The following is a 13,580-nucleotide window of genomic DNA, read 5'->3' on the forward strand; positions in this document are numbered from 1 at the left end:
AATGTGCAGAGGAAACAAATTTAGGAAATCCTGCTTTGTGTTTCAGGAAATTAATCCTGTACCGACTGGTAGAAATTACCCTTACTGCTCAAAAGTAGGGGGGGGGGGGAAGGACGCCACAAAACATCCCAACCACAAGGTTTTGTTTGGATTTTGACACAAGCTGACCTTCCTGCTTTCATAATATTTTATTGCTATAAAGTTTCAAAGACAGAAATTTGGATGCCGATGAAGGAGACTTGGAAGGAGCTGCTTACAAGGAAGGGCGGCTTAGCACCATCTTTAGCAGTCACCTGTAATAAGGATGGAGGGAACATGCACAAACCTCTCACGTACACAGAGAAAGCTGGCATACCCTGTGTTCCTCCTCCCCCAGTCATTTGCTTAATACTTCTGGTTCAGCCCTGGATAGGGAATGAGATTTTAGCACTTTCTTACAATTAAAAGAAATGTGCCCAAGTCTTACAGATGGAGTGGACCTGAAATTTAAATGGATCTTTCCCATGAATATTTTCTTTTGGTGAAATCTTAGGGTTGCCTAGACTGGAAAATACTTGAAGCTTTGGGAGTGGAGCTTGAAAATAACATAGTTTGAGGACAGAAGGGACCCTGGTGGGGTAGAAAGACAGAGAATCCACCCTCCAAAGCAGTCTTTGTCTCTAATTTCTATTGTTTGGAGATCAGTGATAATTTGAGAATAATTTCTGGAAAATTTTTGGAAACCAGCATGGCCTCTGTTCCCAGTGATGTGATAGCTTCACTTTTTGTGTGCACCAGAAGTTATGGTATCATGTTGCTGGCCACATGGAGACACTCTGGTATTTGGGCAAAATCTTTATGGTTGAAGCTGTTTTAACCATGGAGTTTTTGCCCAAATAACAGAGTGCCCACCAGCACCAGGATAACATTGCTTCCCGCACACTCTGGAAGTGACATTGCTGCATCAGTGGTGACAGTTTGCTGCCAGTAAGTTCTCCTGCCAACCAACTAATCAGTTGCAGGGGTCTGGGAGCACTACCCGCCTCAAGGCTGGTAACTCTAACAAATCTCCCCAGATTTGATGCTTACAGGAATTGAAAAACTGTGTGCACTGATTTCTTTGAGCATATCCAGATTTTACTCCCTGTAACATTTTTAAAAATTACACAGTCATAATCAAGAAGTCCAGCCATGTTAGTTCAGGCTTTTTACCTCATCAGGACTAGAAGCTTGATACACCCTGCACGAATCTTCATAGTGCCTCTCTGCTTCAGCTTGATCTGTCACACCATTGGATTCATAGACAGGAGTCACGTTGTGGCAGAGGGCTATTGCTTTCACCGCCTCGTGGACCCGACTGCTCAGGGTTTTCCGGACTTTGGTAGCCAAGGCGGGGCCTTTTGAAGCAGGTGGCTCCTGGGATTGCTAAGGAAAAGAACAAAGGCCAGACAGGGTCAAGTGGGAGGAAGGCCCCACAGGTAGATGCCATCTTCACCCCTTCTGGGAGGCTGTTCCACAGCAACAAGGCACCAAGAGGAAAGGCCCATCTTTCTTGAAAGAAAGATGACTGCAAGAGGAAGTGCATTTATATAGCATTTCATAGCATTTGAGTGCCATTTTCAAACAAAAATAAGCCCAAGTTTTAATGCCAAATTTGCTAATGGGTTTAATTCTTTTTGAGGGAGAAATGCAGCCACAAGTTCATCTTTAACTGACCAAAAGCTGTAAAAGAAACCCCAGATTTTGGCTCCAACTTCAACAGCTGTGAAATTCGGGAAAAACTTTGTCCTTGCAAGGTATTTTATTCTCATTTGGAGATGGATAATTGATTCAGAAAGAGGGCTGGATCCAGCATGTGATTCCACTGATTAGAAGTGTTTTTTTTGTTTTTGTTTTTGCTGAATCCCTCCTTCTGCTGCAGATTCATTGTTCATGCTGATCCAGAAAGGGGGATCCCTATCGTCCCCCCTCCCCATCCTGAAGCAGCATTCCAGAGAGCCCTCTGGGCTGCAACAAATTTAGGAGTGTGGACTTCTAATCTGGTGAGGTGGGTTTGATTCTGCACTCCCCCACATGCAGCCAGCTGGATGACCTTGGGCTCCCCACAGCACTGATAAAGCTGTTCTGACTGAGCAGTGATATCAGGGCTCTCTCAGCCTCACCCACCTCACAGGGTGTCTGTTGTGGGGAGAGGAAAGAGACGGTGACTGTAAGCCACTTTGAGCCTCCTTTGGGTAGAGAAAAGCGGCATATAAGAACCAACTCTTTTTCTTCTTCTCCTTCTTCTACATACTATGAAACATTCACTTTTGCACTCTAATAGAGCATCGACACTTTTAAACAGATCTCTTCATAGCTGTTTGGAAAAACTGTGACAATAAAATAAAACTTTATAATAGTGCTACACAGTGTCTTTTGAGGAAATTACTTGACTAAGCAAAAAAAGAAGGCTGAACAAACAAACATGCATTCATTAACATGATCACTGGAAACAGATGGGCTGATAGAGGCCGAAAGCAGATCATTTAATTTTTAATACTATTTTTAGAGTCCACATCAGGCCTTTCAGGTAATTTTACAATTACTAAATTATGCCAGTCACAAGGGGAACATATAGTCATCCCGTTTCCTGCTCTGTTAACCTCTTGTGTCAAGAGGACAAAAGTTTCACTTCCAGGTCAAAGGGCATAGCATGGTAACAATAATTAGAGCAATGAATCAGAACTACAGTTTAAATGAATCATGGCTAGCGAATGCTTCCAATTACCAAAGAATCTAACCTTTTAATTATATTTAAACGTATACTTCCCAGGAAGCTCTTTTTGACCACTGTTCAGTGCTACTTTTCCATACATAAATGAAAACTGTATCAGTTAAACTTTAATCAAAATCTGTACCAAACCCCAAGATAGGCTTGATTGCTATGGAAGAACTGATAGGGAACACGACATAGCAGCTGACTTGCCACTAAAGTCGCAAGTCATAACTTTGCCAAGAGTGAAAAAATATTATATGCACTTCCCCTTCCTCAAATTCTGTCTATCCAGCATTACTCAGAACTGTAAGCTTTTTCAGACATTACAATCATGTACCTCAGGAGCCCAGAAATGGGGAAATGGGAAATCCATAAATCTTCCTGATATGCAGTCATTGTTTATGTGAAGATGGCGGCCTGTGCATTTTTAATACACATACAGTTTCTGCACATGCTGCACATTTGTATAGTGTATGCCGAAGCTGTTCACACAAAGAAAATTGCATGTTTGTTCACACAAAGTGGGGGCCGCAAAAACTGGGTCTTCGGCTGCCGGGTCCTTTCTGGCCATCATTGGGGTATGAATGGGTAGGGTTGCCAGATCCAGGCTGGGCAATTCCTGGAGATTTGGGGATGGAACTTGGGGCCGGCAGAAATCTCAATAGGGTCCAATACCACAGAGCTCACCCTCCAAAGCATTCATTTTCTCCAGGGGAACTGATCTCTGTAGTCTGGAGATGGGCTGTAATTCCAAGGGATCTCCAGGTCCCACCTGGAGGCTGGCACCCCTAACTGGGACTACTGAAGATTGTGCACACTCCTTTTAGTGTTACGTTTCAGAGGGTAGCTGTGTTGGTCTGCAGCAGAACAGATCTGAGTCCAGTAGCCCCACAGTGATCAAGAAGATTTGGGGGTATAGGCTTTTGAGAATCACAGCTCCCTTCATCAGTCTAAGGTGCTACAGGACTAAAACCAAACACCCTTTCGTGGATTCCCAAAATGGGTGGTTCTAGTATTAGAAAAGGGGATGGAAGGAAGATATCTCAGTCCTAAAACTGGGGTTAAAATTTTATTTATTGCTGTGTTCAGCCATTAAGAACACTTGCTTAATTTATTTTTACTTAATTTACGTTTACTTTTATTTCAGATTTCTCTTGCCAGTACAGCCTACACAAATTTGCATAGCCCTACCTGGAGCAAGAAGAGGTGTGACCTAACCAATTTGGATGACTTCTCCCCCCTATTGAACAATTCAGTTTTGCATAGTTTCCAAAACTTAGGAGAATGGGAGTCTTCCTGACCTCCTCAGGCAGGCCATTCATGAGTTGGAGGCCAGAGAAGGCACCTGTACAAGCTGTTTTTGATTTTGCCCACCTGCATTTCAGCACCTGCAGAAAACCCTACTCCGATAAGCGAAGGTGTTCTGATGAAGAAGAGAGGGAGAGGCAGTCTCACCAATCAGAGAGGCCAAGACCATGAAGGGCTTTGTGTGTAACAGCCAATGTGGCAGGCCATTTCTATTAATTGAGGGGACCCACACACACCTATGATTTTGAGGGAATTATGGTTGTTTTAATTTATAAATGGTTGTTTTAATTTATAAACCTTCTCCTCAGTTATCAGGTGTTCTAAAGGTAGCAAATATCTAGGCCAGCCTTTCTTGACTTTTTTTTTACTGTTGAGAAACCCCTGATACATTCTTCAGGTTTTGAGAAAACCCAGAAGTGACACAATCATGCAGAATATGATTGGGAAACATAGCTGTGGACACGTTGCTCTGCTTACCTGAGTGTATATACTGAATATGTGGCTCTGAACTTCGTCCATGGAGTCCAGTCCGTAAGCCACAGTTCCAAGGTGTAGGCGTTTGAAAACCATCTCATTTTGCGTTAGGGTCCCTAGAACAAGAACAAATGTCCCAAGTCAGGTATAGCCAAATCAAGGCTGCCTGTTTTTATCCCTGCTGTTTAACTTACTGGTCGTTCCCAGCCCCAGGGAGGAAATCCTGGCCTTGACCAGGGCCAGGGCCTTTTCGGTCCTGGCCCCGACCTGGTGGAATGACCTCCCGGAGGAGCTGCGGGCCCTGCGGGAGCTTCCATCTTTCCATGGGGCCTGTAAAAAGGAGCTCTTCCGCCAGATCATTGGTTAAGGCGGAGCAGCAAGGAAAATCAGGGCCCCCTATAGGATCAGAGTAGCAGTAGCGATTGCCAGCAGCGCCCTCTAGTTCCCTCCCCTCTAGTATGGTTTCTTCAGGATGGGTTGTAGTTAGCTATTGTGTTTAGCGCCACATCTTTGTACTGTGTTTTATTGTCTAAAGGGGTTTTTATTGGGGTTTTTGACATTGTAACTCACCTCGAGCCTTTGGGGAGAGGTGAGTAATAAATTTAATAAATAATCAATAATAATAATTCACAGTGAAGACAAGATGTCTGCCATAATTTCCTCTTAGCATAAAGCAATGTGGTTGCTTTGATTCTTAGGAATAAGCTGAGACAGCTTAATAATATGAAAAAGAATGACTATATTTCTAGAGTAACCTATGGGAAGACAATGAGTTCGGTCCCGTGGAAACAATCCTCGCAAGCAAGGGAAGTAGCAATTTTCACCAGTTCCACCCATGTGATGTCAGCTCTCCAATCCCCTAGCAGCAATATAGGGGGAGGGGCAATTTGAGCTGCAGTAAGAATGGGGAGGCAGGAAAGTCATACTTCCCTGTAGGGAATTTAGATGGGATCCAGCCCCACAGAGACCAGCTGTACTTCGATCTACTCATGTACCAAACCCAACTTTCTGAGGGAAAAGGAAATACCAAAATGGGGGGGGGGGGTGTACACTTTGTATTCCTCTGTTTTGAAAGGCAGCGGACCAAATATCCCCTTTAAAGATTTTTCTACAATTAGACCATTTGAGACTAGAGTTTGTGCATGAAGGACCAAGACCTGCATTTGTGCACTAGAACGAAGGGGAATCAGCTTGAGACTTCCACCTTTCAAGCTGGTTTGCTGTGTGAGGAAAAGAGGGTGGGACCGTAAGCCCATCAATCAACCGGTTTCTGCCTATCGTGAATTAAGAGCAAATTTCTCTGACAGGCACATCAGTACACAACTCCGTCACCTGCAAAGATACCTGTTTTATCTGTAAGCAAATAGGATATTCTTCCTAACTGTTCTGGGATTGTACTGGATCGAACCACAGTGCCGGGAATTTTGGAATCCCTCCGGATCATCCAGCTGTAGACTATTTTTCCCATGTCGAGGTTGACACGTAAACTGTAAAAAAAAAATGGGGGGGGGGGGGGAGGAGGCAGCAGGGTAAATGACCATGCCATCATGTTGAAAATATAGTTCTTCTTATCAGCACTCAAAGAAATGCATGAAAATACTAAGGGAAACACTATGCAATATCCTTACAATGATTAAAGTATGACTGAATAGTTGGTTTAAGCTTTTCCTCGCCAATCTCGTGTGGTCTGTTTGCATGAGGAAAATACTTTGGCCAAGATCCAAACAAACATGCATAGTTCCATGGGTTATTTCCTGTTCTGGACAGGGGTGCACTCCCCTTAAAGGAGCAGCTTTGTAGCTTAGGATTACTCTGGATCTAGGCCTCGTGTTAGATAAACAGGTGGCAGTGGTAGCCTTTTTTTAACAGCTTTATCTGGTAAGCTAGCTGCAGCCCTTCTTGGGCAAAAGAGATCTTGACCTGGTTACATCTAGATTAGACTACTGCAATGTGATTTACATGGCGTTGCCCTTGAAGACTGTCCGGAATCTACGGTTGGTACAGAATGCTGTGGTCAGAGTCGTGTTTCGGTTGCCCCTGCCACCTGAGGCTAGACTGGTGGTGACTTGAGAAAGGACCTTCTCTGTCATGGCAACAAAACTCTGAAAATCACTCCCCAGAAAGATTTGTCCATCGGTATGTTTTGCTGGACCTTTTTATTTCATCGGACATGTGCTTAATAACAATAATTGCTTTCCTCCTATTGCTGTGTGTTTTTAACTGGATGTTTTTAACTGAATTTTAGAATTTTAGCTGTATTTTTAACTGCTTAAATGTTTTAACTTTTGCTGCCAGGTGGACCCTGAGTGACCAGAGAGGCAGCACAAAAAGGTTTTTCAGTAAATAAAATACTCTTCGTATGTACCCAGTTTGGCTAGTTTTATACATAGAGCCTCTTGTGGCGCAGAGTGGTAAGGCAGCAGACATGCAGTCTGAAGCTCTGCCCATGAGGCTGGGAGTTCAATCCCAGCAGCCGGCTCAAGGTTGACTCCATCTTCCATCCTTCTGAGGTCGGTAAAATGAGTATTCAGCTTGCTGGGGGGTAAACGGTAATGACTGGGGAAGGCACTGGCAAACCACCCCGTATTGAGTCTGCCATGAAAACACTAGAGGGCGTCACCCCAAGGGTCAGACATGAGCCAGTGCTTGCACAGGGGATACCTTTACCTTTACCTTTTATACATACAAGGAGTATTTTATATGTGGGGGATCATTCAAACTTTTAAAATGGTTCCTAACCACCTGAAATAGTATAATCAACAGCTAATGCATGACCTGAGATTTCTGCTCACTTATTTTATTTGGCGTGAGCAAACCTGAAGCAAAACTGTTTCCCATGATTGACCTCTGAATAAGGCCATGGAACCTAGCTGCTGTTTATTGTATGATCCTGTTTGACATTCCCCTCCACAAACTAGTGTTTTGACTGAGATACATTACTTTTTTAAAAAAGAAAAAGAAGTACCTCAGCTGTCTCTTACCTGATCGGAATGATGTTTGAGAAAAGAAGGAGAAATCTGAGGATCTGAAGATACCAACGGCCGGCAAAGTGTTGAAGAGCCACCATGACGAGAGAAACCACCACTAAAGCGCCAAAGAGGATCTTGGTGAGACAATTAACTTCCAGGTCAAAGAGGCCAATCTAGAAGGACAAAAGGAGCGGATGAGCAAGATTTGAGACTAGTAGCATCTTAAAGGGCGACAAGATTCCCAAGGATATAAGCTTTCAAAAGCTGAAGTTTCCTTCCTCAGATACAAAAGACTCATAGCACGTCATAACTACTGCTGAATTTCCTAGCCACAGAACACAACTAGTGTTCAGAAAAGGAAAAAACTGAGTCTTCTCTTTATCCACCTTGATGAGAATCTGATGGAGCAAATGAAACACATAAGGGAGTAACTGCTACATATAAAGCTATTATTCACCAAGGTGGCAAATTTGTGTGTGGGCTGTCTTGTGTCCTTTACCCCTACACACATATATAGTATGAGGTAGTACTGGCTAGAGACATGGTCTTACATCTCAGAGACAACTATGCTTAACTGCCCCCAGTGTCCCAAGATATTTAGTGTGGTGTTTTGCAAACACAGTGTGAAGAGGTGACAAAACATTTCTTTGGACACCCCCCCCCCCAACAGTGAGAACTGGGCATGGAATCACTGATTGGTTCAAAATTGAGAAAGGAGTTCGGCAAGGCTGTATACTGTCGCCTTGCCTATTTAACTTGTATGCAGAGCACATCATGAGAAAGGCAGGGCTAGATGAATCACAAATTGGGATCAAGATTACAGGGAGAAATATCAATAACCTCAGATATGCAGATGATACCACTCTAATGGCAGAACGCGAAAAAGAAATAAGGAGCTTGTTGATGTGGGTGAAGGAGGAGAGTGCAAAAGTTGGCTTTAAACTCAACATCAAGAAAACGAAGATCATGGCATCTGGCCCTCTCAATTCCTGGCAAATAGATGGGGAAGAAATGGAGGTAGTGACAAAATTTATTTTCCTGGGCTCCAAGATCACTGCAGATGGGAACTGCAGCAAAGAAATTAAAAGACGCTTGCTCCTGGGGAGGAAAGCTATGGCAAATCTAGACAACATCCTAAAAAGCAGAGACATCACCCTGCCAATGAAAGTGCATCTAATTAAGGCTATGGTCTTCCCAGTTGCAATGTATGGCTGTGAAAGTTGGACCATAAGGAAGGCCGAGCGTCAAAGAATTCAGGCTTTTGAACTCTGGTGCTGGAGAAGACTCTTGCGAGTCCCTTGGACTGCAAGGCGAACAAACCGGTCAGTCCTAGAAACTGAAATACTTTGGCCAGCTCATGAGAAGGAAGGACTCCCTGGAGAAGAGCCTAATGTTAGGAGCGATTGAGGGCAAAAGAAGAAGGGGACGACAGAGAATGAGGTGGCTGGATGGAGTCACTGAAGCAGTAGGTGCAAACTTAAATGGACTCCGGGGAATGGTAGAGGACAGGAAGGCCCGGAGGATCATTGTCCATGGGGTCGCGATGGGTTGGACACGACCTCGCACCTAACGACAACAACATTGTTTCTGCACTGTCATCCACCATGAGCAGGTCCCTGGAGAGACAGTGTAAAAATTCTCTAAATAAATCATCGAGAATACAGGTATCAGCAAAGAGCCAAGACTGGATGGAACTCCTTATCAAATCATTGCAAATCATTGCAACGTGCTGCAGCGTAATTGTAAAAACAGCCTGTGCAGAACTTCTTTCCTTACCTTGCTCCGTGGATTTGAGGTGTTCATGACACTGCGCAGTTCCCGGCCTGTATACAGCACAACACCCACAATAGTTCCTGAGACAAGAGAAAAGGACTAGGTTGAAAGACAGAAATGTGGTTGTAAAGGAGAGGGGCGTGTTTTAATATTGAAAAGCTAATGCATGAAATCGCATTTTGATTATTTCAATCCCAGCAGCCGGCTCAAGGTTGACTCAGCCTTCCATCCTTCCGAGGTCGGTAAAATGAGTACCCAGCTTGCTGGGGGGTAAACGGTAATGACTGGGGAAGGCACTGGCAAACCACCCCGTATTGAGTCTGCCATGAAAACGCTAGAGTGCATCATCCCAAGGGTCAGACATGACCCGGTGCTTGCACAGGGGATACCTTTACCTTTACCTTACCACAGAACCAAGTGGGAAGTTTGACTCAGAAAAATGGTATGCCCACATGCGGGTAGAAGAAACTGGGGGTAAATTCTGATTTCCACTGATCACATCTAAGGTGTCTTATTGGGGGCGGGAGGAGCAGAAGAAGGGAAGATGAAGTCTGTTGCACTAATAGTGGCATCTTGCCGAGTCCAAAGGAAAATGATTTTGAGACGTTATGTATTGTTAAATATTTGTGTTACGATACCCTCTAGAGGTTCCCAGAAGTCATGACTGTACCACGGCACTCACTGTACTATCGCCGAATATTTGCTATCCTGGAGCAATTTCCAAAGGACAAGCTGTATGACGTCAAAGCAGCAAGTAGGCTAATTTAAACACTGCAAATAATAAATGAATGTGCCTGGTGCTAAAAAGCAGAGCCACAACACCACACTGAGCTGCAGCAGTGCACAGGCAGCAGCTGGTGCAAAATCTTATGCTGACTCCAGTTTTTGAATACATAGCTCAGTTTCTGGTTATCACGCCGCAGCTTGCAGCATAACCACCAAGACGCCCTTGGACTAATGAAATGGTACCTCACCGGGCTCTCTTGCTGGATTTTCTCCAGCCTCACCCATTCCTTCCAACTAAACACATAAATGGTTATCACTATACTATAGGGTTGCCAGGCCCTCCCTCCCCTGGTGGAAGCAGGATTCCCCTCCTACCAGATCCAACCCCAAGACACCAATCAGCTGGCCAGTGAGGGGACTTACCAGGAAAAAGGAGAAGGCATAGGCCTCGTTGCTGGCATGGCACAGGAAGTGATATGATCACACCAGCAATAGCTAGATTATACTCTTGTGCCCGGGCAAATACTCTATGGCAGAAACCAGTTTTATCATAGAACTTTTTGCCCAAAGGCCAGAGCATCACCAGGACGTTGCTGGCATGATGATGTCACTTCCTGTGTGACACCAGCAATGAGGCCTAGGGCTTTCTCTTTCTCCTTGTAAGTCCTTCCCATCCCCTGTGGGTTGCCAGAAGGGATCTGGAAACTCTATTAGACTAACATGGGGACAACAAGATCACAGAAAGCTTCTATCTTCTAATGTTCCCGATAGAAAGAAGAAAAAAATCGAGCTTACAGAAAACAGAGAGAGATATTGACTGCTTAGTTTTAAAAAAGCTCTCCTTTCTTTAAGAATGTTTTAGAGATCTTATCCGTCTTTTTTTCCTAATTTCAACACGATACATGCAGTCTTATTTAACCAGTCGTCTTTCTATGGAACGACAAACAGGGCGGTGATGTTAACATGACTTGGAAATGTTTTATCCCGCTTCCATCTATAATCCCTTTGACGCCCTTTCTGCTACAGATGTGAAACCTCTATACTGAGAGCAATTAAGCTGCTGTTCTGCCAAACGATGCTTTGCCCAAAGGTTATTAGAATTCCAAGGCCTTCTCATCTATAAACGTCCAAGGGGGTAATTAGATGTCAGCCCCAACTCCCCTGTGGTGTTCGGACAAGTGGGAAACTTCATTCCAACCTCTAATTTTCATTGACAAGAGATGATTATTTCAATTACAAAGAGATTTCTTAAAAATTGCTAACATACCCCACCAGAAACACATCTTAGGCTTTACCTGAAGCAATCACCGTGCTGGCCCACAGGGTATTTTCAATGCTTAAGCTCTCGTTCACTGGAGGGTCGCTGTCTTCCTAAAAGATGTATTTATTTTAATTTTTTTTTAAAGGGAACATTCAAGAGTGTCTTGTACAAACATTCCAACAAGTGTAGAGTCTCTCGCGGGTGGGTTTGAGGCCTGGGAACCGAAGTCTTCTTGAAGTAACAAGCATCTGACAGCCAGGGGCTTCTAGTCTCCTTCATGCACAGGAGTCAAACCCCAATATTTTCAGAATCAGAATCAGAATCACACAGAGCTGGAAAAGGCCACAAAGGGCCATCCAGTCCCTTCCCCCACTTTCTTGCGGACTTAATCACACACTCCTGACAGGTGCATATCCAATCTCCTCCTTAAAACTTCCAACGGAGGAGACTCCACCACCCTCCGAGGCAGCATATTCCACCTACCTACAGCACTCGCCTTCAGAAAATGCTTTCTAACATTTAAGTGGAACCTCCTTTCTTGTAATTTGAACACATTGCTCCTAGTCCGTGTCTCTAAAGCTGCAGTAAACAAATCAGCCCACTCTTCAACAGGTGTACCTTTTGCAGAGTTAAACACAGCTATACTATCACTCCTTGCCCTCCTCTTCTCCAAGCTACACAAACCCAACTTTCTCAACCTCTCCTGGTAAGGCATGGATTCCAACCCCTCAACCATCCTAGTCACCCTTCTCTGAACACATCCCGACTTGTCAATATTCTTCATGAACTGCAGTGCACAGAATAGGACACAATATTCCAAATGAGATCTAACCAATGTGAACTAGAGTAGTATTATAATTTCTCGTGCTCTAGATTCTATGCTCCTAGCAATGCAGCCTAATACTGCATTAGCCTCCTTAGTGGTCATATCCCACAGTTGGCTGATATTCAACTTATTGTCCACCAGAACTCCTAAATCCCTTTCACATGTATTACTCTAAGACTACTGTCTGGATACTTGGGTTTGAATGCCCAGCTGAAAGATGCAGGACAGAAAACATCATGGGTTTTTCTCTGTATTTTTAAAATTTACACTTCTTATCCCCAGCGCAAGGGCTTCCTCTCTGCATGGGAGGCTTCACCTCTCACACGGCCATTTTGTGATTGTGGCTACTGCTCTGTTTCAAAATTCCATAGGCTCAAACAGGTTGGTGACCCCTGCTCTAAAATGGCCAGCTAGTGACAGTTGTAGGTTCCTCAAGGAACAGGCTTCTTCAGGAGGTGGTGGGTTCTCCATCTTTGGAAATGTTTAACAGAGGCTGGATAGCCATCTGATGGAGAAACTGATTCTGTGAAGGTTCAAGGGGGTGGCAGGTTACAGTGGATGAGCGACAGGGTTGTGAGTATCCTGCATTGTGCAGGGGGTTGGACTAGATGACCCAGGATATCCCTTCCAACTCTAGGATTCTATGATTCTATAGAACGGGTAGCTCATTCTATGCCAGAAGGCAATACAGCTTATCATACACCCTCCCACATTTTAGAATCACAAGTAGCTTGTGAGATATGTTAGGCTGAGAATGACCCCCAGTTATTCCCTAAACATCAAGGACAGGAGCCATGTGAAACCACATTTCTCTGTCCAGCATTCTAGATGCTACATTATGTAGCCCCTCGGTTCTCAAGAACATGGGGATTAATTCACCACTGAAATAAAGCAATAATACAGTGGTGCAGCAGCCCCAGTGTTTGTCTAGGATCTGAGAGACCCAGGTCCAAATCCACACTATGCTGTGGTGCTCATGGGAGAACCTTGGAGACCCCTGCTCTATGGGGTCCCCTATCCTTGAAAAAGATGTTGAGAGGAGAAAATAAGAACAGAGACTGTTGCTCTATGGAGGAAGAGTGGGAATAAAAATGACAAGAAAGAACACAAAGGCTCTTGTCCTGGGAAATGGTTTGAGGCCTCCAAGCTCAACACTGCCTTAGAAACTTACAACTGGACAACTTTCCAAACCACCAAATCACTTACTCTGGTAAAAGTCCCAACGAAGTTGTGGATGTCAATATTAGGCTCCTCTGCATACACATAGGATCGGATCTGAAGAAGGTCCTACGGATAGGGTTTTAAACATGGCATGTTATTTAAGGCCTTTGCAAGATCCAATCATGCAGGTTGGAAGACTCAACCGTTCTTATACATTTTCATAATTGGGACTGGCAGTTTCCATTCATTTCCTCCTCCCACTGCACACCCCAGAAATTTTCTTACTAAGGGATCACTGGAACATTACAGGGGGGGGCAGAGTATGCGCATTGGGGGTGGGGGAATAAC

General features: G+C 44.2%; 1 protein-coding gene across 1 annotated transcript in view; it reads right to left on the bottom strand.

The window, feature by feature from the left end:
* Positions 1-13,580, bottom strand: part of ATP9A (ATPase phospholipid transporting 9A (putative)) — a 110,487-nt gene that overhangs the window by 53,763 nt on the left and 43,144 nt on the right. Inside the window, exons 8-14 of the mRNA XM_077335637.1 lie at positions 13,278-13,358; positions 11,280-11,355; positions 9,262-9,338; positions 7,498-7,658; positions 5,861-6,003; positions 4,520-4,632; positions 1,192-1,404 (exon numbers count right to left, since the gene is read on the bottom strand). Coding sequence (XP_077191752.1) covers positions 1,192-1,404; positions 4,520-4,632; positions 5,861-6,003; positions 7,498-7,658; positions 9,262-9,338; positions 11,280-11,355; positions 13,278-13,358 — 864 coding nt within the window. The remainder of the gene's footprint in view (positions 1-1,191; positions 1,405-4,519; positions 4,633-5,860; positions 6,004-7,497; positions 7,659-9,261; positions 9,339-11,279; positions 11,356-13,277; positions 13,359-13,580) is intronic.

The sequence above is a fragment of the Paroedura picta genome, chromosome 4 (genome assembly GCF_049243985.1).
Source record: "Paroedura picta isolate Pp20150507F chromosome 4, Ppicta_v3.0, whole genome shotgun sequence".
NCBI lineage: Eukaryota > Metazoa > Chordata > Lepidosauria > Squamata > Gekkonidae > Paroedura > Paroedura picta.